Source organism: Athene noctua, chromosome 9 (assembly GCF_965140245.1).
Source record: "Athene noctua chromosome 9, bAthNoc1.hap1.1, whole genome shotgun sequence".
Taxonomy (NCBI): domain Eukaryota; kingdom Metazoa; phylum Chordata; class Aves; order Strigiformes; family Strigidae; genus Athene; species Athene noctua.
This window is the reverse complement of record NC_134045.1, coordinates 6,208,014-6,231,624: the sequence shown is the minus strand read 5'-3', so window position 1 is coordinate 6,231,624 and position 23,611 is coordinate 6,208,014. Positions and strand designations below refer to the sequence as shown.

General features: G+C 62.6%; 2 protein-coding genes across 5 annotated transcripts; one reads left to right on the top strand and one right to left on the bottom strand.

Moving 5' to 3' along the window:
• Positions 1 to 602: 602 nt before the first annotated feature.
• On the bottom strand, positions 603 to 14,402 carry ST3GAL2 (ST3 beta-galactoside alpha-2,3-sialyltransferase 2). 2 transcript variants are annotated; one of them, XM_074913401.1, is made up of 8 exons: positions 14,301 to 14,402; positions 5,770 to 6,047; positions 5,265 to 5,690; positions 4,928 to 5,121; positions 4,342 to 4,521; positions 4,100 to 4,145; positions 3,820 to 3,939; positions 603 to 3,499 (listed from the first exon to the last, which is right to left on the bottom strand). In XM_074913401.1, the coding sequence occupies exons 3-8, from the start codon at positions 5,595 to 5,597 to the stop codon at positions 3,326 to 3,328; spliced, it is 1,047 nt and encodes a 348-aa protein (XP_074769502.1). In that variant the 5' UTR covers positions 5,598 to 5,690; positions 5,770 to 6,047; positions 14,301 to 14,402; the 3' UTR covers positions 603 to 3,325. The 2 variants fall into 2 exon arrangements, with proteins under 2 accessions (XP_074769502.1, XP_074769503.1); XM_074913402.1 differs by lacking the exon at positions 14,301 to 14,402 and adding an exon at positions 12,018 to 12,040.
• A 1,233-nt stretch (positions 14,403 to 15,635) lies between these two features.
• Positions 15,636 to 23,360, top strand: FCSK (fucose kinase). Of its 3 annotated transcripts, XM_074913526.1 has the most exons (23): positions 15,636 to 15,717; positions 15,801 to 15,958; positions 16,096 to 16,146; positions 16,261 to 16,386; positions 16,588 to 16,660; positions 16,947 to 17,044; positions 17,194 to 17,274; positions 17,364 to 17,483; positions 17,681 to 17,822; positions 18,068 to 18,195; positions 18,298 to 18,399; positions 18,875 to 19,045; positions 19,123 to 19,190; positions 19,348 to 19,718; positions 19,959 to 20,169; positions 20,257 to 20,423; positions 20,519 to 20,746; positions 20,876 to 21,019; positions 21,190 to 21,309; positions 21,383 to 21,570; positions 21,769 to 21,868; positions 22,407 to 22,630; positions 22,837 to 23,360. In XM_074913526.1, the coding sequence occupies exons 1-23, from the start codon at positions 15,648 to 15,650 to the stop codon at positions 23,026 to 23,028; spliced, it is 3,333 nt and encodes a 1,110-aa protein (XP_074769627.1). In that variant the 5' UTR covers positions 15,636 to 15,647; the 3' UTR covers positions 23,029 to 23,360. The 3 variants fall into 3 exon arrangements, with proteins under 3 accessions (XP_074769627.1, XP_074769629.1, XP_074769628.1); XM_074913528.1 differs by lacking the exon at positions 22,837 to 23,360 and having other exon boundaries at positions 21,769 to 21,828; positions 22,407 to 22,625; XM_074913527.1 differs by lacking the exon at positions 22,837 to 23,360 and having other exon boundaries at positions 21,769 to 21,870; positions 22,407 to 22,625.
• Positions 23,361 to 23,611: the final 251 nt, after the last annotated feature.

Genomic DNA, 23,611 nt, shown 5'->3' with positions numbered 1-23,611 from the left:
TGCAGGCCTGTTGCAGGGTCCAACCTTTGGTGGTAGGAGCTGGGAGCTGGAGCAGGCCCTGGCCCTGCTGGGTCACCCGGGGAGAGTCATTTCCCCTGCCTGTGCCAGCCCCTGCTTTCAAAATTACATCCTTCGAGAGTTTGTCTGTGTCCTTCCCTGCACCCACACGGGGGCTCAGGGTTAAGGGCTGTGTGGGACCGGAACCTCTTTTTTTAGTCTCCAGGGATGGTCAGGAGAGCTGTGGCAGATGGGGACACGGGTGCTGGGTGAGCAGTGCCATCACCTAACCATGGGCTCTGGCTGGGGGGTTTGTGGGGGGGCTCTGCTGCTGGGCACCCGGGCTGGTGTGGGACTGGGCTTGGCTCCTGCTCCAGTGGATGGATGTTAATTAGAGCTGGTGGCTGGTGTCTGGCCCAGCTGCAGCCCAAGAGGAGAGGAAGAGAGAGGGGAGAGGATGGAGACAAGAGAGGCAAGAGGAGAGGGGAGAGGGAGAGGGAGAGGGAGAGGAGAGGATCCCATTGCATCCTCCCGACCCCAGCCTTGGGTTCAGGTGAAGGTGTAGCAGGCAGGACTACTGGAAGGAAAACAAAGAGCAGTTCCGATGCATGGTTTTTATTGACTTTAAAAAAAAAAAAAAAAGTTGTTTTAAGACAGTTGTGTGCAGGAGTACCCATGTACACAGAGGCTACAGGCGAAGCCACCCGCCTGCTCCAAGCCCTAGGTCAGAGCACTGCACTCCCTCTCCCTGCGGGGCGGGAGGCAATGGGTGCTCAGTAGGCACCGCGTGATGAAGACTACCCCGGTAAGCGTGGGCACCTCCTCCCTGCTTGCCCCCCTGCCCGTAGCCTCTGCCTACATCTCCTCTATGTACAGTACAGTGGTGCTCGTCGGCGATGCGCCCGCGGCCCCCTCCCCACCGATTGTGCAGCATCCCCCTCCTGCCTGCGGCCAGCGGCCCCTCTGCTAGAGAAGTGGAAGTGGTTGTGAGTCCTAGTGGGACAGCTTAAATAAAAAATAATAATTAAAAAAAAAAGGGGGAGGGTAGAGGAAGGAAGTTAGCCAAAAAAAAAATACTGTCAGGGCAGCAAGGAGCCGCGAGCGTGCCCTTTGCCACGTGTCGGCGGTGCTGCCGGCGGGTTTGGTACCTGGGTTTGTACCCAGCGCCTCTGCTCGCCCTGTGATTGTCTGGCCAGGCCCTGCTCAGCCATCACAGGAGCTGGTCCAGCCTCGTCATGCTGGATTTGGCCTCTCCAGCCACCAGCATGGTGGCCTGGATGATGTGACCCTGCCTCCCCCAGCAGCGCTTCCCAGCTAATTTCGAGCCCAGCGCAAGGCAGGAGCAGGTGTGACTGCCAGGACTGCCAGATAAATCGGCCAAGCTCCTACTGCCGGTGTGGGAGTGGGCACAGCCCAGCGTAGCCGACAGGAGATGGTCAAGGCACTCATTGTTGCTCATGGTTTTGTGGTTTTTATTTTTCTTCCCCTAAAAAAAAAAAAAAAACAACCCAGGGAGGTGGAGGCTGGGGCTCGCTGCAACCTGCCCCCACATCTCGGGGTTTGGAACGGGGCTCAGGGCTGGCCGTGGTGGTCGCAGGTTGTGGGCAGCACTGCTTCTACCAACACCCACCACGAAACTCAGCGGTTTAAAGCCCTGTGGACAGAAAAGATTAATTTCCCCAGCCCAAGGGATGCTCAGTACCTGCTCCAGGTGACCCAAACCCTTGTGTTTCACGATTGCAGAGAGAAACCTCAAAAAAAAAGAGAAGAAAACACAAAACCAAACTGAAGCAGAGAAACAGGTAAGAGGCTGCTACAGAAAGCCAGGTACAAAAAGGTAAAAAAACCTTCCAAGGCCCAAAAAACCTACAGTGATTGTTCCTCAAATAACTATTGTAACCAGGTGATGCAGACAGGGCTCCCCCCGGCCTGGCTCCAGCCCCGCAGCCCCTGTGGGGGGAGCCCTGTCCGCACCGCCTGGCTCCAGCCCCTGCCCCACTCTCGGCACCATGGGGCTTGTGCCACCACTGTGCCGGGCACCCATCACCATCACCAGCTGTGTGGGCGGGTGGGGGTCCCTCTCCAGGGGACGTTTTCCACGATTGCCTTTTTCTTGAACTTTCCAGTATCTCCTAAAAATAAAAAAACCCCACCCACCTGACTGACCCAAAGAAAGTGGTTTTAATTACACCTCTGGGGAGGCAGTTTCCTTCTGCATCTCCCCATCCCGTGGGGCAGCCTGTTCACCCCAAAAAGCCTCAGGGACCCTGAGGGCACCAGCTGTACCAGACTGGTGTAAACCAAGCCCCACCCTCACAAACGGAGCAAAGACTTTGGGATTTCAGCTTCTCACCAGAGCTGTCTGTTTATAGCAACACAAAAGCAAAAGCACGGTTCATTCACCCACTAAAGCTATCTCTAATCTGCTTTTTCCCAGCCCGAAAGTGAAGGGAAATTTCATCTCCTCCTCTCCAGCGGGGCCAGACCTGCTGCTGCATCCCTCAGCCGCTGCATCCTGCATCCCTCGAGTATCCAGCGAGAGAGCCTGGACAGAGGGACTGGGCTGCTGCTTCTGCAGGTTTCTTAGCTGCCTTTTGCACAGTTGACCCCGTGATCTGTCCTACCTTTCCTCAGTCCTCAGGGAGAGGAGCAGGGGTGCCTGGCCCCACAGCTGGGGTTCCTCTCCATCCCCCAGCCCGGCTGTGCCGGCAGCCTGCAGCAGAGCGTTGTTGAAGGTCGGACGGAGGCTGCCGGCTCCCTGCCATGGCTCCACGCGCTTGCGACCACGCTGGGACCTGCCTGTATGCTGGGAGCCTTCCCTGGGAAACGATGGCAGCGGCTGCCCCAGGTGGGTAAAAAAAAATAAAGGGAAGAAAGAAGCAGCTGGGTTCCACTGGCGAGGCTGCTCGGCCGCCACGTCTCCCTCGGCCTGGACACTGGGCGCTCCCCAAAGTCACCCAGCTTCAGGGCGGGGGGGGTTTGTCTTGTTTTAAAAAGAGCAGCATTTGGTTTGACTGTAAAGAGATGCGAGGTGGACACCCCCGCCGCCCGGTCAGTCACTGATTGTGTTTACAAATCCTTTCTCAGCCGGATTTCTTAATAATTATAATAATAATTATAATTAAAAAAAAGCAAAAAGTCTCCTTTAGCTCTGAACCTGATTGGCTGCTGGAGGCACCAAATATCACCGGGGGCGGCTCTGCCGGTGGCGCGGGGCCGCGCTGCCCATCCAGCACTCATCGCCCGAGGCCACTGGGGAGACCCTGGCCCTGTGCCCCGCGGGCAGCGGGACCCAGCTGGCGCAGGGGAGCTGGAGGAGGCGCAACCCTCAGTTCCCCCGGTAAACCTCAATCTTGCTGGTTTTGGCCAGCATGTCGATGATGTGCGCCTCGAAGTCGGCGTCGTGCACCCCCGTCTTCCTGAACTCCCCGGCGTAGCGGTTGTTCTCCCAGTAGTGGTGCCAGTTGCCTCGGCTGTCGGCGCCGAACCCAAAGACGTTCACCTACAGCAGTGAGGATGGGGGTGAGCCAGCCCCGACCCCCCCCACTGGGCTCAGGACCCCCTTGGCTGGGCACCCACCATGCTGCCGGGGGGATCTGGCACCATGCTGAAGGCATACGTCCCTCTGCACAGCCTTTCCACCATTCAAGGTGCCCATCACCATGGTGTTAGGCAACTGGAGCAAGCAAAACTGCTGCGTTGGATGCAAAGAAGCCACCTCCCTCCTTAACCCTATGAAGTTCAGGATCCCAGAAAACCCACCCCGTGCAGCTCATCCGAGACCCCGCAGCCAGGGGAGGACCCCGAGGAGCCATCACCCACCTCGTCACAGACATGGAGGGCAAAGAAGAGCACCAGCATGCCGGTGGAGGGGTAGCGCCCGTGGTGCTCCGTCCAGCGGTCATGGATGTACTTGAAGAAGGCAGGGTTGTAGATCTGCACCTGGGATCACAGGCTGGAGTTAGTGCTGGAGTCCCAGCCGCGCTCCCTTTGGCATCAGCACCCCAAGAAGGAGCACCAGGATGTGCACAGGGACCCCAGGGGAAGATGGGGTGATGGGGGCCATGGCCAAACGGGTGGTTGGGATGAGTCCCCCCCTTACCTTTTCTTTGTCCACTCGCAGGAAAGGTTTCACGGGTGCGTACGTGCTGGGGAAAAAAGCGGAGAGGCAGGTGAGCTCCCAGGGGTCCCACACCCCCCAGCCCCAGCCTGAGCTGCCAAGGGACTGGCGACAGGGGATGCTCTGGGAGGGAGGAACTAATGACCCCCCACTGCTGCAGGGGGGCTGCCCCTGCAGTAGGCGAGCAGCCAGCCTGGTGCTGCCGGTGCCCACCGGGTACTTACAACCTGATCTGGCCAGTGGAGAGGGCACTGGCGATCCAGAGCAGGTCCAGGGTTTTGAAGGGCACCAACACGAAGCTGACGTTGGCGGGCAGGTTCTTGGCACTCTCTGGGTACATGAAGTGGTGTGTGGTCCGACCACCCACGTCGCCCTCAAAACCCACTGTGGGAGCCTGGTTCATCCTGGGGAGAGAGTGGGGAAGGTGGCACGCCCCTCCCAGCCACCCTGTCCCTTGCAGGTACCATGGGTGTCCCCTGCCAGCTGCTGAACACTGCTGAGGAGCTGAGTGCTGGTGCTCAGGGTGCTGGGAGGAGCTGAGGGTCCCCCCCAGGCCAGCCCAGGGTGGCAGCAGGGCAGGACCCACTCCCACCCATCCCAGCACCTGCTGGGACCCATGATGGGCTCCTTGACCGAGAAACTGGAGCCAGGCTGTGGCATATGGCACAGAGACAACCCCTGCAGCATCTCCTGACCCGCAGCAGACCCAGAGAGGGACTGCCATGGTGCCCAGCATCACCCCATGCCTCTGTGCTGCCTGTGGGGCTGGGCAGGCGGGCAGTGCCCCCAGCGGTGGTCCCCTGCCCTCACCTCATGATGAAGTCGTGCCCATCGATCTCCGGCCCGTAACCGGAGCCGCGCAGGTTGCCCGAGTTGCCGACCACGGCGCAGCGGCGGCAGTGGTGCGGGTCGCGGGAGCGGTAGGGATCCTCGCCCGGCACGATCTGGAAGAGCTTGCTCAGGACCTCGTGGGTGTTGTGGGACTTGAACTGGGGCTGCAGCATCTGTGGGGGGAAAAGGAGGGGGGGCATGAGCCAGCAGCCCCTCCTTGCCAGCAGCAGACAAAGCTGTGCCCCCTGTGCTGGAGCACATCGTGGTACTCCTGGGGGCTGGGGGACCCATGGGGGTGGCCCATCCCCTCGCTCACCATCCACCACCTCTGGACGTCGGGCGGCAGGTCCATGTTCTCCTTGGTCCAAACGGGGGAGACGGTGCCGTCATAGCGCCCATCAAACCAGTCAGTAGCCCCGGCCTCCTCGGCCGGGCAGCGGCGGCAGGCGCAGCCCCGGGGGTACGGCCCCCCCTTGCTGAGCCGCTGCATGCCGGCATAGCCGGGCACCAGCTTCACCCGGTGGATGCCGCCCAGCCCGCCGGGGTCCAGGTAGGCGATGCTGTGGTGGGAGTAGGTGAAGAGGAGGGACATGACGAAGACGAGCAGGAAGGCAGTCGAGAGGAAGCAGAAGCGCAACGAGCACTTCATGGTCGGCGGGCGGCTGAGCCGGGAAGGGCGCCCGCTCCGGCATAGGGCTCAGGCATAGGGTGCAGGATGGCGTCAGCTGGCCAGTGAGGCTCCCTGTGGGACCCAGAGCTTTACATCACCGCGCCGGGGGGCACACGAAGCCCTACCGTGAGCCACCGTGCTGGGCTCCTACCTGCCGGGCTGCAGCTTTCCATCCGCGTGGTCCAGCCGCGGCAAGGGCCCCCGTCGGCTCCACGTGCCGGGCAGAGAGCATCTGCTGCTGGCTCTGGGGCTCCAGCACAGCTCGGCACGCCGGTCTCAGCCGCGGCACCGTGCCTCGGCCGCTCCTCCGGGTCCTGGGCCCAGCTGGCTCTCAGCTGCGATGGCGCTCATCGTCCTCGGGGTTTAGCCAATCAGCTGGCACGCTGCCCTCCGCCACTGGCTCAGGAACATGGCCACGGCGATACCAGCCTGGAGCAGGAAGGAGGGGACAGCGGGTTAAGGGATGGCCATGCATATGGCAGGGCCAGGGGGCTGCCACTGACCAGCAGGAGGGTGCTGGGAGCTGAGGAGTTTGTTTATTCCCCATTGAGTTTTGCAAAATGCCACCTAGCCCGCCTCTGGCGTGGGGCTGCGGGGGACGAGCTGTCCCCAAAGAGGGAAGAAGAGAGTTGAGATGTTGGCATTGTCCCACTTGCACCGGCCCCTTGCCCGCGGCGCTAGGGGAGCTCCCAGCAGCTCCCAGGCTGTGCCCTCCCTATCTCTGCCAGACAAAGGCTCAGCCATGAACTCGCCTCCAGAGCCGAACAAGCGGCTCCTTTCTGTAGGCTCAATCCTTCTTCTCTATCAAGCCACAAGCAGCCCCTCCAAAACACTCTTCACTGGCTGCCGCTGCCGCCAAGACAGACGGGAAACAGACGTTTCACAGCCCGGCGCGCGCCCCGGGTACCGACGCCAGCGGCTGTCCCCCGCTGTGTGTCAGCGTCCCGTGGGGAAGGTCACCCGCTTGCTCGTGATCCCAGCGGGTAAAAATAGCCAGGGCAGAGGTACTAGCGCCTGCGCCCGGGAAAGGACGAGAGGAGCAGCTAAGCCCCTCGAGCAGGGGAGGGGGTGCAAAGCCAGAGGTCCCTCCTCAGCCAAAAAAAAAAAAGGCTGAAAATCCCCTTTTAACACAGCTGATGAGCCGGGGCAGGATCCATCACCCTGACGGGATGGCGAAGTGACCCCTCCAGGGCTTCTCAGGGAGGGGCATGCCAGGGCAGGACCAGCCCAAGGCCAAATCCTGCAACAGCATTGCCTGCACAGCTCAGCCCTGGCCCCAATTAAGCCAGCGCCGAGGCTGGCAGCGCTAATTAGGAGCTGGCAGGCACTGGGATTCCTCTTTCCTACAAAAAAAAACATCCTCCGGAAGATGCCGACTTTCTTACTGGGGACTGAGGCTACCGACACCCCCCCAAAAAGCTCCTTGCAGGGATGGGGGAGACCTAAGCATGGAACAAAAATCCACCCCCCCGCCCCCCCCGCAGCCCATCACTCTGCAGGCACAGATGGCTCCTGACCAAACCATTAACCCCCTGTCAAACACTTGTCCAAGTGGCAACAGCTTTCAAAGGAAAGGGCAAGAAAATGGGTGCACATCCCAGGCGTGACCGTTGTCCGAGTCTTTTGCCCGGCTCAGGGGGGGTTTAATATGCCTACACGGCACATGCACGGCCAGCGAGCGACTGCAACGAGTTTCTTGGGTTGCTGCCAGCGGAAAAAGCAGGGGTGGTTGTTAAACGGAAGGTTTGCATCAAGGGGAGTTTGGGATAAAGCCAGTAAAAAGCTATAAACCCTCCCTGAGTCGCACAACACTGGAAGGTTTTGGAGGTAAAAGGCAATTTTGGGCTCTTCTTAGCTGCAACGTGGCGGAGACGCGGAGCAGGATGGGCTGATCCCCTTTCTCCTGCTCCTGCCTCTCTCCGTCCCACAGGGCTTTTTAAAGGCTAAAGGAAATCGGCTATCACGTGCTCGTGGTATTTTTGTTCCCGGTGAAAGGGGGAAAATCCCTTTCCGGCTCCCCCGCCCAGGCCGGGTCCTGCCTGCCACATCCCAGCCCCGCCGGCATCTGGAGCGCATTTTGTGCAGCCCCATCCCGGGGCCTCCCAGAGCTGCCCCCGACAGCAGGCGGGGAAAACCCATCCTCCAGCCCAGCTCACGCGCATTAAAGCATCCTTAAATATCAGCGGCTTATTTGAGTCATCACTTTCCTAGCAGGGGCTGGTGGCTATTTCCATCTCCACTGGTCCTTATAGACCCCAGCAGGGACAGGGCACCTCCGCATCCACACATACCCCAGCATTAACTGCACCCTCCCTGCCAGCTCCCCATGTCAAACCCAACCTGGCTCTGCCAAATAAAACCCCGCTGGCCAGGGGCATTGCAGGGTGCCTCTTTACACAGGTTTTGATGTTTCCTTCTTAAAATAACAGGGGATTTCAGGATTTGTTCTGTGGTGAGCAAGCCTGGCAACTCAGCAATACCATTAAACACTCTCCCGCTCCCAAATTCATCCCCTGGCCTCCTTAATTGCCTCCTGAAGACCATGTGCTCATCAAACATGAGTTTTTCTTTGATTGCAAAGGATAATGAAGCGAGGCTATTAAAAGGTCCCGGTAAATTGCTCCACCACTTTTACAGTTGAATGATTTTTCCAATCATATAATCTTTCATTTCGGGATGTAATCTTCAATTTCAGGATGAATGCTGGAGAGATGTGACTGACAGCCCTGGGGCCTGAAGGATGCCTTTCCCTTCCCCATCAGCAGCAATGCTGCTGGGCACATCTCCCCCTGGCTTTTTTAGGTCTTGTCGGCTTTGTTTGCTCATTTCTAAGATTGTTGTTTTCTGAGATTGTTGGCACTGATTTCCTTGCTGGTAAATGACAGGGTGGGCACAGGTAAGAGCTGAGATGTCACCCTGCTTGAGGTAGAAAGAAATGGAAAGCAGAGGAGCAGAAGCATTGCTGCCTGTGCCAGCTGCTGGTCCTCTCAGGGATGCTGGGGCTGAAAATTCTGCAGGGATTCCCTAGTAAATGCACCCTTGGGTGTCCAGGTGCCACCCATCCCATGGCCTCTGTGCAGGGACGTCACTTCTGCCACTGCCGAGCCACTAACCAACTGCCAGAACAGTGCCCAACTTTTGCAGGTGAAGGAAGGGAAAGCACGCAGGGACCCCCCCACCCTGGACCAGCATCCCTCCCGCTGTCATGGGTGGAAAAAAAGAGATTTAGGGTTGGGTTTTTTTTACAACAGGGAATGGAGAGAGGCAAGTTGAGTCTTCTCCCACCTTCTTCAGCCCCAGGCAGAAAGAAGAACCGCACGGTGATTTGCCTTACCCTGCGGTTTCAGCCTGGGGTTCAGCGAGTGAGATTACTACAAAAATTCATAAAAACACTCAAATTTACTTTTTTTCTGTGGCCCTAGAGGCTGCCCGAGGCTGCGGCCCCCGCCGGCACTGCTCTGGCTGGGGAGCATGCTGAAGAGCGTGCCCGCTCGCCCCCGCCAGGGCCGTCAGCTCATGTTAGCTCGGCACGGCGAGCGGGGGTCTGCCGGGGGCAGCGCGGGAAGGGACCATCCTCCTGTCCTTCTGCATTACTTGGCTTCCAAAGCCAAACCGAGACCCAGCGAGAAAAGCACAGTTAATTAAAAAAGTCCTTTCCTGCGTCACCCATCCAGAGGGATCATATTTTCCCCTTGTTTTGTTTTATTTTTTCCCCTCCCTGGAAGCTGAATGGGAGAGGGGACCAGGGAGAGAAGCTGTTGTTGGTAATGGGTGTTTGTCCCCACCAAAAAGCGATGCCATGAAGGATTGCCTGCCGGTGGTAGTCGGGCACCAGGCATTAACAGGAGAAGCCAATTTCATGGGTTAAACCATTGCCACACCCTGACAGCAGTGAGGACCCAATATCTTATTCTTCATCCTTTTAATTAATCATACCCTTATCAGCCAGCTCAATCAGCTAATGGAGCCGAGTTAATTGGGTTTCCCATGCCTTAAACCCTCCTCGCAGCCCTGGCTGGCAACAGCAGCAATTCCAGCCTTTCCTCGTGTCCGGTGTCCAGAGGGGTTATTTCGGGCTCATTCCTCATTGCTGGGATGGGGTCGGGAAAGAGCGGGGGAGGCAAATCCCCAGCACGGAGCTGGGAAGGAGACAGCTACTGATGAGGTTGTTTCCTATGGGATTTAGGGGCGCAGGGGAGGGCCCAGCAGTGGGAAAGCTCAGAAAGGGATGCTCCCACCCTTGCCGGTGGATGGGGCTTGCAGGGACCAGTCCAGCGGCATCCCGAGCCTCTAGGCTTGACCACAGCACGGCGGGGACCCTGCAAGCACCCCCTCCAGCCCAAACACCTGAGCTGCCCGACGGGGCGATGCCGGGTGTGGGGGGCTTTGGCTGCAGAGCCCGTCTGGCTGTCCTCACCTCCAAAACACACAATGGCAGAAGCAGCCGAGGCAGCCGACCGCCCCCAGCTCACATGCACGGACGCATCGGGACAGGCGAGCCACGTGTGCCAGCCCACGCGGCTGATGCCCCCGTCCCCGAGAAGGGACGCTGCTCGGCCATCTGCCAGCACCGCTTCCCCCTGCCTCCGCCAGCCCCCCCCAGCCCCCCAGCTCTCCCCGGGTTGCCGTGGGGAAAAGGAGACCCCCAGCCCCTGTGCTCCAGAAGGGTTGATAAGCCCAAGGCCACACTCGCTATGTGGCCTTGTTACGCCTGGCTTCCTGTGCCAGGAGCAGCAGCCTCCTGCCCGAGGCAGGACAGGCAGGAGGGGGGAGCGACTCGCTGCTCAGCCTGATACAGTGGGGAGACTCTGCCCCCCCCCAGCCCCAAATGCCTGCAGAGTCGAACAGAGCTGAGGGGCAGATCCATCCCTGTGGTCCTGCCCCCCAGACACCCATCCCAGAGCCCCCAGTTTGCCACCAACTGCCTCAGCTGCTGGGTACCACCACGCCACCAGCTCGGGTACAGCTGAACCACCAGGTCACATATCACCCCATCAGGTACCACTGCGCTGGGTCCCACCAAGGGGCTGAGCTCAGGCTGGCTAGCAGGTGGGAGTGCTAGCCAGCCGCCAGCAGAGCAGAGAATGCAAAGCCTGGGGTTCACCACTCCAGCCTCCCCCCAGCTCCCCATGCAAAGCCCCTGGGCCCTGCAGGGAGCTGGCCGCCCGCTGACAGCCACATTTCTGTCTTGTCCTCCCATGGGTGTGCGCTCCGGACAGTGGGGTCTGCCCGGTCCGTGCCCCCCACCATTCCTGCCACAACACGGCTGCACCCCAAAAACACCCGTGAAGCTGTCTCCCCCCATCCCCAGCCACCTGTCCACCCCAGCCCACATCCCCAGCCACCATCCCCCCACCCCACACCACGCACGGTGGGTGCACACATACTTCCCAGCAAGGGCAGGGCCCCCGCTTGCCCTCCAGCCCCAGCACCCCACAAGCCAGCAGCAGCTCCCCGAGCCAGCAGCAGCTCCCCGAGACAGCAGCATCACCCCGTGAGCCAGCGGCAGCACCCTGAGCCTCCCCGCCAGCCGCCACAGCCACTGAGAGGGAACCGCTCCCCCTCACCACCACAGCTCGTTTTACCAGCCAGCACCCGTTAGGTTCACTCTCGATGCCTCACTGGGAAAATATGTGCAGGAGAGCAGGATGGGCGGACACCGTGCCGGGGAGGCGCCGGCGCTGCCGCTGGCCATGGCCTCTTGCCTGGGGAGGGCGAGCGGGGCGTGGGGCCCCCCTGCGCTTTGCTGTCCCCCTCCCTGGGGCTCAGCAGCTCCGGGGATGGAAGATGGTGGAAACCCAAAGGTTTTTGAGGCTGGTTGATGAGTGCTGTGACCCAAAGCCCCCCTCTCTCTCCCAGGACACAGCCTGAGCAGAGAACTGCAAACTCAGTGCACGCTGTGGGGTGGCCCGGTAAAACTGTCCAGGATTTGCTCTGTTTGTGGGCAGTGCTGAGAGGTCATTGAACTCATTAGGAAAACTGTACCTACAAGATTTCGACACAGGGACATTACGCTCCCACGGCCAGAGGCCACCGAGCCCAGCACAGCCCAGTTACTGCCAGGGACTCCCATTAAATGTAAAATTAGAGCAGCTCCACTGATGAGGGAACCCAACTTCTCACTTCTAGCTGGGGCTCTGCTCAGATACTTAGAGAAGGGGGAGCATTTGCATTTTCCTAATTAGCCCAATTACCGCTGCAGATCAGAAGTCCCTTGCTGGGGACATGGTGGCACCTGGAGCAAAGTGACTGCAGCTTGTTCTGGTTTCCCCAGAGCGACTGCTGCAGGAGTTATTTTAGAGCCCCAGCACTGAACTATTCATCCAGTAAGAAAAAAATAAACATCCATGTATCACACATGCATATATATATATATATAAATTGTTTATATATATTCACCATTCATCCATGTGTGGTTCTGGGGGAATCTTTGGGAACTTTGCCGTGGAGCTGGGGCCCAAGTCTCTTGCAGTGTCCTAAAAATCTTCGGGGAGATGCTGAAGGCAAAGAGCGATGTGGAGCCAAGAGATCCGCTGGAACCCAGCGCGGAGCAGGACAGGGAGAGGAGGTTCCCAGCCTCTCCCACCGCATCCCAAGCCCCCAGGGACTGGCGAGCTCTGATAAAGCACAGCTGGTTGAGAAGCACCGAAGCCGGCCGAGCCGCTGGAGGGCAATTAGCAGTTTGCACTCTTGCAAGAATTAAATACAACGGGAGGAGATGAAAGCCACTGAACTGCCAAGACTCTGGCGTGGGCCAAGCTGGGTGGCATCCAGCGTGCCGAGAGCCGGCGGGGAAACCATCGCGCCCTCGGTGCCACCGGAGCCTTTTGCCGAAAAGCAGAAGTTTGGAGCTTGTTTGGGCATGAAAATTCAAGCCCAAGTCGGTTCCCCCGGTGTGCAGCTGGCGGGGCTCTCCCTGCCTGCTCTCCCTGCCTGCTCTCCCTGCCTGCCTCCAGCGCCGGCGAGGCGTAGGCGGGCGAGCGGAGCGTGTCTTGCCGTTCCCGAGAACCGCCATGAGCTCCTCAGAGGAGAGGGAAACGCTTTGACAGGCAGCTGCCGCGCACAACGGGCAGCGGGGCCACTGCTCGCTGCCCGACAGGGACAGACAGACAGGCACAGGCATGGCTGGGGTGGGGGGGCAGCAGCCAAGGCAGCCCCCCCCGCCGCCTCAAGCTTCACCACTGGGGACGCAACATCTGGCTCCAATAAAAGGGGAAGGAAATGGAAAACGAAGCCCAGAGCGCTGAGCAACTTCCCGTCCCCACTCACCGCCCTGGCCGGGATGTGGCCGCTGCTACTGCTTGGGGGTGCTGGAAACAGGGCAGCTCCTGAGCCCTAGCCTGGCAGGGGACCCCCAAATAATGGGGGGCAAAACTGCCTCTGCCAGCTTGGAGCCCACCTCCCTTCCCGGAAGGAAGCTCAGCAAGTTTTGGGGGTTTGCTGTTATTTGGTCTCACCCAGCCATGTTTTTTTCTCATTCGCAGCAGGAGGGGACGTGGCCCCTGCTCCAGTCCAAGCCCCAAGCACTGTCCTCCCCCCCAAAATCCTGCTGCTGGGATGGAAAGTCCTCGCTCTGGGGAAATACTCGGGAGCTTTGCAATAAGCGCTCTGGCTCTGCAGCTGGAGCCTGAGCAAAACCTCACCTTCCCCCACCTCCAGCAGCACCCGAGCCCCCGGTGTGCATGGGGACCCCCTGCATCGCCAGGCCCTAAAAGCCAGGGTCTGACACCAACCCCACTCCGGCAGCCGTGCCTCGGCCAGGGAAACACCCCACAGCAGCGGGACAGGCACACCCCAACGGGTCAGACACCGATCAGATCCCCGCCAACGCCCGTGCTGGCCCTCCACACGCACAGACACAGGCAAGGGACATTTCCCTGCTGGGTGACACAGTTTCCTACCCTGTCCCCAGAGACGCCCGTGCTGTGTTTGTGAAATCCTGGCTGCCACTACCCAGGCAAGGGACGCCGTGTGTCACGCAGCCGTGTGTCACCCTGCTGCTGAGGGACCTTCCACGCACACTGGCACCGGTGGGGACTGGGTTTGGCCCGCAGCCAGCCCTCCCACGCTGGCCCCACTCTGTGGCCACCCCAGCTCTGCCCCCAGCACCCCGCCGGGGGCTGGGCCCCGCGACACCACACCAGGGGCACACGGCTGGAGAGGGGCAGCTCCCCCAGGCTGGCGGGAGCAGCACCAGCCCCGGCCCTGGCACCCCTGCCAGGGGCAAGCGTCCTCCCGGGGCCGAGCGCATCCTCCCCGGGCAGCACGCCGGGGCTGCCCCCCAGGGCTGTGGCCAGTGCATCCTCCCTGGGGCCAGCACCGCAGGGCCCGGGCCAGCACTCCGGTGCTGAATCCAGCGCACCCCGGATCCATGCTCCCCGAGGCCAGTACCGGGACGAGCACCCAGCACCGGGGCCAGCACTCGGCGCCAGCGCATCCTCCCGGGGCCAGCACCCCAGAACCGGCCCCAGCGCATCCTCCCGGCCAGCACCCCGGGCCTGAACCCGCTGCATCCCGGGTGCGTGCTGCCCGCGGCCAGCACCGGGACCAGCACCGGGGCAGCTCCCGGCCAGCCTCCCCCGGCCGCAGCCCGCGATCCCCCCGCCCCGGGGACCGCCCCCCCCCCAGGCCGGGCCGTGCCCGCATCCCCCGCATCCCCGAGCCCGTTCCCCGCCGCGGTACCTGGCTCGGCTCCGGCATGGCCCCGCCGCCGGGCGCACCCGGGCCCCGCCGCCGCCACCGCCCCCCGCGCCGCGCCCTCCGCGCCGTGCGGGGCCGGGCCGGGCCGGGCCGTGCCGCGCCGTGCGGGGCGGGGGGTCGGGCCCGGCAGCCTGGGAGATGTAGTCCGCGGCCGCCCGCCGCCCGGCGGGGCTTGTGGGACTTGTAGGAGGCGAGCGGGGCCGCGCCGCGCCCACCCGGCGCACCGGCGTCTCTGGTATCTGCTCCGGTACCCAGCCCGCTACCCCGGGACATCGGCATCCCCCGGCGGCCACCCCAGCGCATCGGCATCCCCGGTGCCCATCCCGTTACCCACCCGGGTATCCACTCCGGGACATCGGCACCCCCCGGTGCCCACCCCGGGACATTGGCAGCCCCCGGTACCCACACCGGTAACCACCCCGGAACATCGGCATCCCCCGGTACCCACCCCGGGACATCGGCACCCCTCGGTGCCCACCCCGGGACATCGGCACCCCCCCGGTACTCACCCCAGGACATCGGCAGCCCCCGGTAGCCATCCTGCTACCCACCCCGGCGCATCGGCATCCCTGGCACCCCCCCGGTACCCACCCCGGTACCTACCCCGGGACATCGGCATCCCCCAGTACCCCCCCCTGGGACATCGGCATCCCTCGGTGCTCACTCCGGGACATCGGCAGCCCCCGGTACTCACCCTGCTACCCACGGCGGCGCACCAGCATCCCTGGCACCCCCTGCTACCCACCCCGAGACATGTGCAGCCCCCGGTATGCACCCCGGTACCCACCCCGTTGCCCACCCCGGCACAGGGGCACACCCCGCTACCCGCCCAGGTACCCACCCAGTGCCCGTCGCGGTGTATCGGCATCCCCGGTACCCGCCCTGGCACTCACACCAGCCCATCGGCACCCTGCGGTGTCCACCTCGGTACCTACCCCCATATCCCCGGGATAACCCCCTGCCGCCCACCCCGGCACCCCCCGGGCACCGGCACCCACCGCCCGCACGCGGGCACCCCCACCCCGCCGCAGAGCCCCCGCGAGGAGCCGGGCTGAGGCCGGGCAGGCTCGTGGCAGGGATGACACTTGGGGGTGCTCACCGCCGGGGGGACCCATTTTGGGGCAGAAAACGTCAAAACCCCGATTCCGCCCTTTGCGAGCCCCGCGGGCGGTGTTGGAGGGCGCCCGGGGCGCGGCGGGCGCGCAGGGCACGCCGGGAGCTGTAGTCCCTCCCGCGGCGGGCGCGCGGGCGGCGGCGGGGGCCGGACCACATCTCCCAGCAGGCACCGCGGCGCGGGCGGCAGCCGGGGCGGCCCGGGGCGGGGGGGCGATGGCGGCGGAGTGGAGCGTCGTCCTCCTCACCTGCCAGCGCGGCGGCTGCGTGTCCGCCTTCCAGCGAGGCAAGCGGCGGGGCTGGCGCTCCCCCCTGCCCCCCCCCGGCGGGGCGCGGGGTGCCAGCTCTCAGCGGCCTCTCGCTTGGCAGAGCTGGAGGCCCGCCGGCTGAGGGGCGGCCTGGGCCCGCGGCCCCCCCCGCTCCTCCTGGCCGTGGAGGACCCCTGGGCCCGCCTGGGCAGCGGCGGGGCCACCCTCAACGCCTTGCTGGTGGCGGCCGAGCACCTCAGCGCCCGGGCGGGCTGCACGGTGAGGGGCCTCCCCCGGCGGGGCAGCGGGGGGGCAGCGGGGTGGCAGCCTCGGGTGGGCCCGGGGAGGGCGGGAGTGGGAGCGGGCGGGCGGCTGTTCCGGCCCCTCGCTGAGTGTCCCCTGCTCTGCCCTCCCAGGTGGTGAGCTCCGACGTCCTGAGGGAAGCCCACATCCTCATTCTGCACATGGTGAGAGCCGACCTGCAGCCCGGTTTGGGACCTCCCCCGCACGGCTGGGAGCTGGAGCTGCCTCCCACCCTCTCCCTCCCTGTGACCCCTCCACCGCGTTCCCCATCCCGCCAGGGCCGTGACTTCTCCTTTGACGACTGCGGCCGGGCCTTCACCTGCCTGCCCGTGGAGGAGCCTGGCGCCCTGGCTGAAGCTCTGGTCTGCAACCTGGACAGCCTGCTGGGGACCATGACACACCGGGTCTGTGTGGCCTGTGGGATGGGGCCCCGGGCTCCTGCCACGCGATGCTGGTCACCTTGGCCTGGGGGAGGGTTCGGCTCCCCCTGAAGCCTTCAGGGTGCCTTCAGTAGGCTCCCAGCACGGCAGGAAGGGTGCTGGCTGCCCCGTGAGGGCCAAGCCCCTTCCGTGCCATCCCTGGGCACGTGTCCCTTCTCTCGACAGCTCTGTGTGGGCTCCCCGCCTGGCGTGTGGGTCTGCAGCACTGACATGCTCCTCACTGTGCCCTCGGCCCCAGGTGAGTGGGTGCCAGCCTTGCCTCTAGCACCTGCTTTGGCTTGGGACAGGAGTCAGAGCTTGCAGTGGCACAGCTGTTTCAGCCTGTGCCATGCCCCCATGAGGGTGTGGATGCTCGGGTGTTGCTGAGCCTTGTGTAATTGGGAGCATCTGTTGTGCCTGCAGCAAGGTGGCTGAGGCTGGACACTGCTGTCACCCTCTCTGCCGGGGGCTGTTTTCAGGCCGTTGTGCCCAGTGCAGGTACATTCACTGTCCCAGTGGACACTGGTCTCTGTCCATCTCCCCAGGGATTGACTGGGGCGGCTTCCAGGGTGTCAGAGTGATCGCAGTGCCTGGGAGCCAGGCGTATGCCAGGAACCATGGGGTCTACCTCACTGATGAGCAGGTTGGGAGCAGTTCCCCCTTCAAGGAGCATCCCTTGGAGGCGCAGGGGTCCCCGCCCCTTCGGCCCCTTGGGTGCTGAGGTCCCAGCCCTGCCATGGCTGCTTGGTTTGGTGCTCCCCGAAGATCTCATCGGGGTGGTCTTGCTCCCAGGGGCTGGTGCGTGACATCATCTACAGAGGCACAGAGGCCCAGATCCAGCAGTGTGCAAGGCCTGATGGCACCGTCCCGCTGGTACGGCGTGACTTGGGCAGCAGTGGCCCTGCCAGCCCCATCCTTTGTGTCACCACGGCTGCGGCCTCAGCCCCGCTGTGCCCTGGCAGGTCTGCGGGGTGGTTTTCTTCTCCTCGGATGCTGCTGAGCAGCTTCTGGCCACCCACGTCATCCCTCCTCTGGACGCCTGCACCTACATGGGGCTGGACTCGGGGGCACCACCCATCCAGGTGACAGCCCCTCACAGGGAACAGGACCCTTTCCCCATGGGTGCTGCTGCTGGGCATCTCTCTAGGGCCTGTTTGCCCCCACGCTGCCAGGTTTGGGTGGGAAAGGTGGCAAGATGGGAGCACTCAGCAGCAGGGTGGGGGTCAGGGTGGCTGCACTGGCCAGCCTGGCTGCACCCAGCAGGTCTCTCTCTCCCCAGCTCTCCCTCTTCTTCGACATCGTGCTGTGCATGGCAGGGGGGATGACGGAGGAGGATTTTGTGAAGGGTGGCAGTGACGCCAGCGTGAGGAGTGCCCGCTCCGTACTGTGGACAGCTCTCCACACCTTCCCTCTTAGCATGGGTGAGTGATGCTGCGGCAGGTGTGTGCCACACACACCCCGAGCCCTCTTCCCCTATGTGGGGAGAGATGGGGTGGTCAGGGCCTGGCACCTGGCTGTTTCTCCCTACAATTGCAGCTCCCCAGGTCTTCTCTCCACACCCCTTCAACTGGGGATGTCCAGCCTGGCTGCCCTTGGCTCACACGGGTGTCAGGCACACCCACATTTGTCGTCGGTGTGCTGACAGCTCTCCTGCCCCCCTCTCCAGCCTGCATTCCCAACGCATCCTACGACTACATGACCACCTCTGCGAGCGACCACATCCGCAGCCTGACGCTCCTGCCCGGCTCTGCCAGCCACCTCCGCTTCTGCAAAACAGCCCATTCCCATGTGGACGTATGTCCTTCCATCCCCAGCCTTGCTCACACACGTTTTTTGGGGGTTGCCCCGGACTGTGTGGCTGGACCCCGGTCCCACGTGCCTCTGTGCCCTCGGCAGCAGCCCTCTCTTCTGGAGGATGGCTCTTCAGTCACCAACTGCCTGCTGGAAGGACCCGTGCAGCTGGCAGCCGGCAGCGTCATCCAGCACTGTCACCTCCAGGCACGTGGCTGGGGTGTGGGTGACCCCTGAGTTTTCAGTGCTCTGAATCGGCAGCAGGGTGAGGCGGCCCTAGCTGGGATGGGGGACTCACGGCTGTGAGATTTGGGGTGCCCTTTCTCTTCGGGGCTGCCTTTTGGCTGGTGCTGGCAATCTTGGTGGTTGTCACCCTCCCCAGGCCAGGGCAGGAGGCTGTCACCGCTGGGCTGTCCCTTCCTGGGAACCAGGGAAGACCCTCTCCCTGGGGGCTTTGTCATGGCTGTGAGCTCTGGGGGCTGTCACCTGCTCTGAATTTTTGCAGTCCCTGTCCCTGCAGCCCCTTGACAAAGCCAAATGTCCCCCTCAGGCACCTGGCTCCTGCTGGCCCCAGCTTGTCTCCTGGGGTGGTTGTCCCCTTCTGAGGTCAGGATCTGGCTGTGGTTTGGGGGCTGCTCTGGGGCCAGCCGTGCCACGCAGGACCCTGCTCCCTCTTCCCCAGGGTCCCCTGGAGATCGGTCCTGGCTGCCTCCTCTCAGGCCTCACCGCAGGCTCCTCACCAGCCTTGCGGGGCTGTCCCCTGCGTGACATTGTCCTGCAGGGCCACCACATCCAACTGCATGACCTGTCCTGCCGCGTTTTCACTCTGACCGGCCGCCTCGATGACTGGCAGGTACGTATGGGGGTGCTGAGCTGGTGCCAGGCTCCCCGCGAAGCTGGGGTGTAACTGGCCCCTCCGTGCCCCTGCAGAGCCCTGCTGAAGAGGCCACCTACCTGAATGCGCCGTGGGCTGAGTTTTTCTGTCGAACGGGCATACGGTAGGTGCCATGGGATGGGACAGGGAGACCAGTTCCCCTGGGCATGGCTGCAGTGGGAGGTGTCACATCCCCCCGACTCCCTCCTGTGCCTCGCTTTCCCCTCCTGGAAGGTGCCCTCGAGCCCCGGGGTGGTGCTGATGCGTTCTCCCTCCATCAGGGAAGGGGACCTTTGGGATGCCGAGATGCCGCGGAGGAGCCGCTGCCTGCTCAGTGCCCGGCTCTTTCCAGTGCTGCACGCCTGCGAGGCGCTGGGGCTGGAGGACGTGCTGTGGCTGCTGGCCCCGTCAGTGGTGGCCGGCGAGCGGCTGGCCCGCTGGCGAGCGGCCTGGCGCATGTCCTGGCAGGAGCTGCTGCCCTGCCTGGACAAGGCGGCCGAGCTGGGTGCCCGCCGGGCCCTCTTCTTCCTGCAGGGCCAGCGCAAGGTGCGGTGGGTGCTGCTGGGGCGCCAGGACAGCAGCCTCCTGCCGCTCACCCGCAGTGCTGTCCATGAGGGCTACCATGAGGTCATGCTGGGCACACTGGACGAGGGTGAGCTGGACTCACACAAGCTGTGTCTTGCATCTCTGGGTATCGGGGCTGTTCAGTGCTCCCCACCCCCTCCAGTGACCCCCTCCACTGCAAGAACCCATGGGCATGCACCTCCAGGGCGTCTGATGAGCTGTGCAAGTCCCTCTCAGAGCCTCATAAGAGCCAGTTTACTGCAGAAGTGGGGTGCTTTGGGGTGGCTGCAGCCTGCCTATGGCTTTGCAGCCTTCTTTTGGTTTTTAGTGGCCTCCACGGCTGGTGACGCCGGCATCGCAGCCCGGGCACTCGCCTGCATCGCTGACGTCCTGGGCTGCATGGCGCGAGGGGAAGGGGGCTTGCGGAGCGGGCCTGCTGCCAACAGGGAGTGGGCTGTGGCTTTTGGGCTGCTGGAGAGCGGTGACGTTGCCGGTGGCGTCCGGGAGCTGACTGCTGAGCGGCAGAAGTGGATGAGCAGGTGAGGCTGTGAGCAGCCGCTGCCTCATTGCGGGCATTGGCGCCTGGGGAGCAGCGGCGGGGGCGCTCAGCACCTCTCTTTTCCCAGGCCCGCTCTGCTGCTGAGAGCGGCTCGGCATTATGAGGGGGCCGAGCAGATCCTCATCCGGCAGGCAGTGATGTCCTCGTGCCAGTTTGTCACCGTGGGGCCAGCAGAGCTGCCACCCTTGGGGCACTGGGTGCAGGTGGTGTGTCCAGCCCGCCTGGACCTTTCTGGTGAGTGCCTCCCCGAGGCAGATGATCCCCATCTCCTCCTTGTGGGGGAAGAGAAGTCGGGGTGCCATGGGGGGGCTGATGGTGAGCCTCGGCAGGTGGCTGGAGCGACACCCCCCCAATCACATACGAGCATGGGGGGGCCGTGGTGGATGTGGCGGTGCTGGTAGACGGGTGCCGGCCCATCGGTGCCCGGGTGCGGCGCATCAGTGAGCCGGAGCTGCGCCTCGTCAGCCTCGGCGGAACGCCACGGAGCGAGGCGGTGGTGGAGCTGGTGTGCCGGGACCTGGAGCACTTGCAGGATTACTGCCAGCCACATGCCCCCGGTGAGGTGCCAACCGGCACGGCCTGTGATGTCCCCTCAGTGTCCTGACCCTGTGGTGTCAGGGTGGCCCTTTTTGGGGACCATGGGGGGAGGGAGCGGCATCAGCTTTGCTTTCTCTATTTGTTTTCAGGAGCCTTGCTCAAAGCTGCCTTCATCTGCACCCAGGTTGTGCAGCTCCCTTCGCAGAAACCCCTGCGGACCCAGCTGAGGGAGGGCTTCGGGGGTGGATTTGAGGTGCACACTTGGTCCAAGCTGCCCCATGGGTCTGGTCTTGGTAAGTCTGCAGGGAAGGGGCTGGGGAGACCCTCACTGGTGCCGGGGAGTCCTCCACTGGTGCCAGTACCGGGATGGGGCACCCCCCTCGCTGCCCCACAGCCGGGAGCCCTGGCTCCCAGTGGCACGGGCGGTGACTTGCTGCCCCGGCCCTGCCTGTGCTCCCTGCAGGCACCAGCAGCATCCTGGCAGGAGCAGTGATGGCATCCCTGTACCGGGCGGCCGGGAAGGCTGCCAGCACCGAGTCCCTCATCCACGCCGTGCTGCACCTGGAGCAGAGACTCACCACAGGTAGCAGCCAGGGGGTGCAGCCAGGCCGCAGGGCAGGGGGCTCAGCAATGGCTGAGGACCCTCTGCCCCACAGGCGGCGGTTGGCAGGACCAGGTGGGTGGGCTGGTGCCTGGCATCAAAATCGGGAGGTCGAAGGCCCAGCTGCCGCTCAGGGTGGAGGTGGAGAAGATCCCTGTGCCCAGTGGCTACACCCAGACCCTCAATGATCACTTGCTGCTGGTGTACACGGGGAAGACTCGCCTGGCCCGCAACCTGCTCCAGGTAACGCCCAGGTGCCGCAGGCTCTGCCCTCTGCTCCCCCACAGCCTGGGGTGCCTGTCCCCTGCTCTGCCCTGTCACTGGTGCAGAGCTTTGCCACCCCAACGGGAGCTGGCACCAAAGGCTGCAGGTGCAGCACAACGTCCTCAGGTGTTGCGGGAGCCAGGAGGATGGTGACGAGGACATTCTGACCTCTTGCAGGACGTGGTGAGGAACTGGTACGCCAGGCTGCCCTCCACCGTGCAGAATGCTGACGCGCTGGTGAGCAATGCCGAGGAGTGTGCCCAGGCCTTGAGGCAAGGTGTGAGCCCCTTTCCTGGGCCAGGGCGGCCCTTTGAAACACTGAAGAAACACAAACTTTCCCAGGGAGAGTCTGTGTAATCCTAGGTGGGAGGAAAGCTGGGGTGGGGTGCAGGTTCTTGCAGCTGCAGAAGCCCCAGGTCTCCCCCCAGGCCCACTGGCATGTTGCAGGCAATGTCCCGAAAGTCAGGCTTGAGTGAAATGGGGGTTAGGCCGAATTGATTTTTCCATGAGCCATCTGTGATGGGGCTGAGGGCCGTGCCTAGCCTGTGTAGTGCATTCATTTGGCCTTTGGCTGCTGGGATGCTGTGGAAGGGAAGCTGGAGCATTAAAGCAAACAAATTCTTCCCTTGTGGAGGATTAAAAATAAACAGCAATGGGCCAGGGCTGGGTTTGCTTGCTCAGCAGGCAGAGCTGGGAGAACGCGGTAGATGAGAAAGCAGAACTTGGCTTGGGCTGAGCAGGAGGGACAGAGGTGGGTTTCTGCCTCTTGGGCAAGGAGTAGAGGCATATAGTTTGCGATATCCTCTCCCCTGCAGGTAACCTGCCGCTCCTTGGCGGGTGTCTGGACCGCTACTGGCAGCAGAAGAAGTGCATGGCCCCCGGGTGCGAGCCGCGGGCCGTCGGGCGCATGATGGATGCTCTCCGACCCTACGTCTACGGGCAGTGCTTGGCTGGGGCTGGCGGCGGCGGCTTCCTTTACATCTTAACCAAAGCCCCTCGGCAGAAAGAGGCTTTGCACCAAATTCTGGCAAAAACAGAGGTGAGATGTGCACTCCCAAGCGGTTTGCTGACACAGGCAGCTTGCAGATGCTTGATATAGCACAAGCACTAAGAGCTGCTCACCCCACCGCGAGGGGGATGAGGTTGCCTGTTGCCCCCTTGGCCCTCCCCTGGACCTTGGAGGTGAGAACAGGTCCCTTGCTGGCTCCTATCCCAACCTGTAACTTTTTTTTTTTTCTTTCCTAGGGACTGGGCAACTTCAGCATCCACAGCATTGAAGTGGACACGGACGGTTTCTCTGTGGAGGTTGTGGGATGCGATCAAAAGGACAGCGCTCACCCTGGCGAGGGGAGGGAGCGGCCAGCTGCCTTCCAAAGCAGGGAAGTCCCTGCTGCTTCAGAGGCAGCTCCTTCAGCTGCTTCCAGCCTTCGGTCTTGATGTGGCTTTTTTGTGCTGCTACTTGCCCTAGAAGCCACAGGGCCTGGAGAGGCTGTGATGGGCTGGGCAGAGAAAACAGTCCCTGGAGCGTGGCCTTGCTGGAAGGACAGTTTGCTTAGGGCCTTCAGGCTGATTTTTGGGGTTTCAATCTGTTTTTTACGGTTCTTCAAAGGGAAAAAAAAAAGCGCATTTGTAATGCTGCCCATTGGGTCTGCAATGCTCCTGTGCCAAGGATGCACTTTGACCTGGAATCAAGTCCCTCTCCCACACTGAGAGACTATTTCTGCAGTGAGTTACTAGTCCCTGCAGTGTTTTGGAATAAAAAAGCTTGTTCTCAGCACATGATCCTGCCCCTCCTCCCTCCCTGTGGGATAGCAAGGACCTGGTGACACGGGGGCAAAGCTCTTCCAAGGGTGAGGCTGGGCACTGGCTGCTGGGTCACGGGCGTGTTTGTACTCATGCTGTCCCAGTGCCAGCTGGGGGGGGCAGGAAGCTCCTCTTGAGGCCATGGCAGGGGTTGGAAGAGGAGAAATGGTGCACAACTCTTGTCCCACACCTCCAGCTCCCTCTAGGCCCACAGCCA

Excerpts from the sequence above, each read along its gene's own strand:
- ST3GAL2 (XM_074913401.1), bottom strand. The coding sequence starts at position 5,597 with ATGAAGTGCTCGTTGCGCTTCTGCTTCCTCTCGACTGCCTTCCTGCTC. Across the intron at positions 5,122-5,264 it reads ACGTCCAGAGGTGGTGGATG|ATGCTGCAGCCCCAGTTCAA; the intron begins GTGAGCGAGGGG and ends TTCCCCCCACAG. Across the intron at positions 3,500-3,819 it reads CCCTCCATGTCTGTGACGAG|GTGAACGTCTTTGGGTTCGG; the intron begins GTGGGTGATGGC and ends TCACTGCTGTAG.
- FCSK (XM_074913526.1), top strand. The coding sequence starts at position 15,648 with ATGGCGGCGGAGTGGAGCGTCGTCCTCCTCACCTGCCAGCGCGGCGGC. Across the intron at positions 17,045-17,193 it reads TCTACCTCACTGATGAGCAG|GGGCTGGTGCGTGACATCAT; the intron begins GTTGGGAGCAGT and ends TCTTGCTCCCAG. Across the intron at positions 17,275-17,363 it reads CTGATGGCACCGTCCCGCTG|GTCTGCGGGGTGGTTTTCTT; the intron begins GTACGGCGTGAC and ends GTGCCCTGGCAG.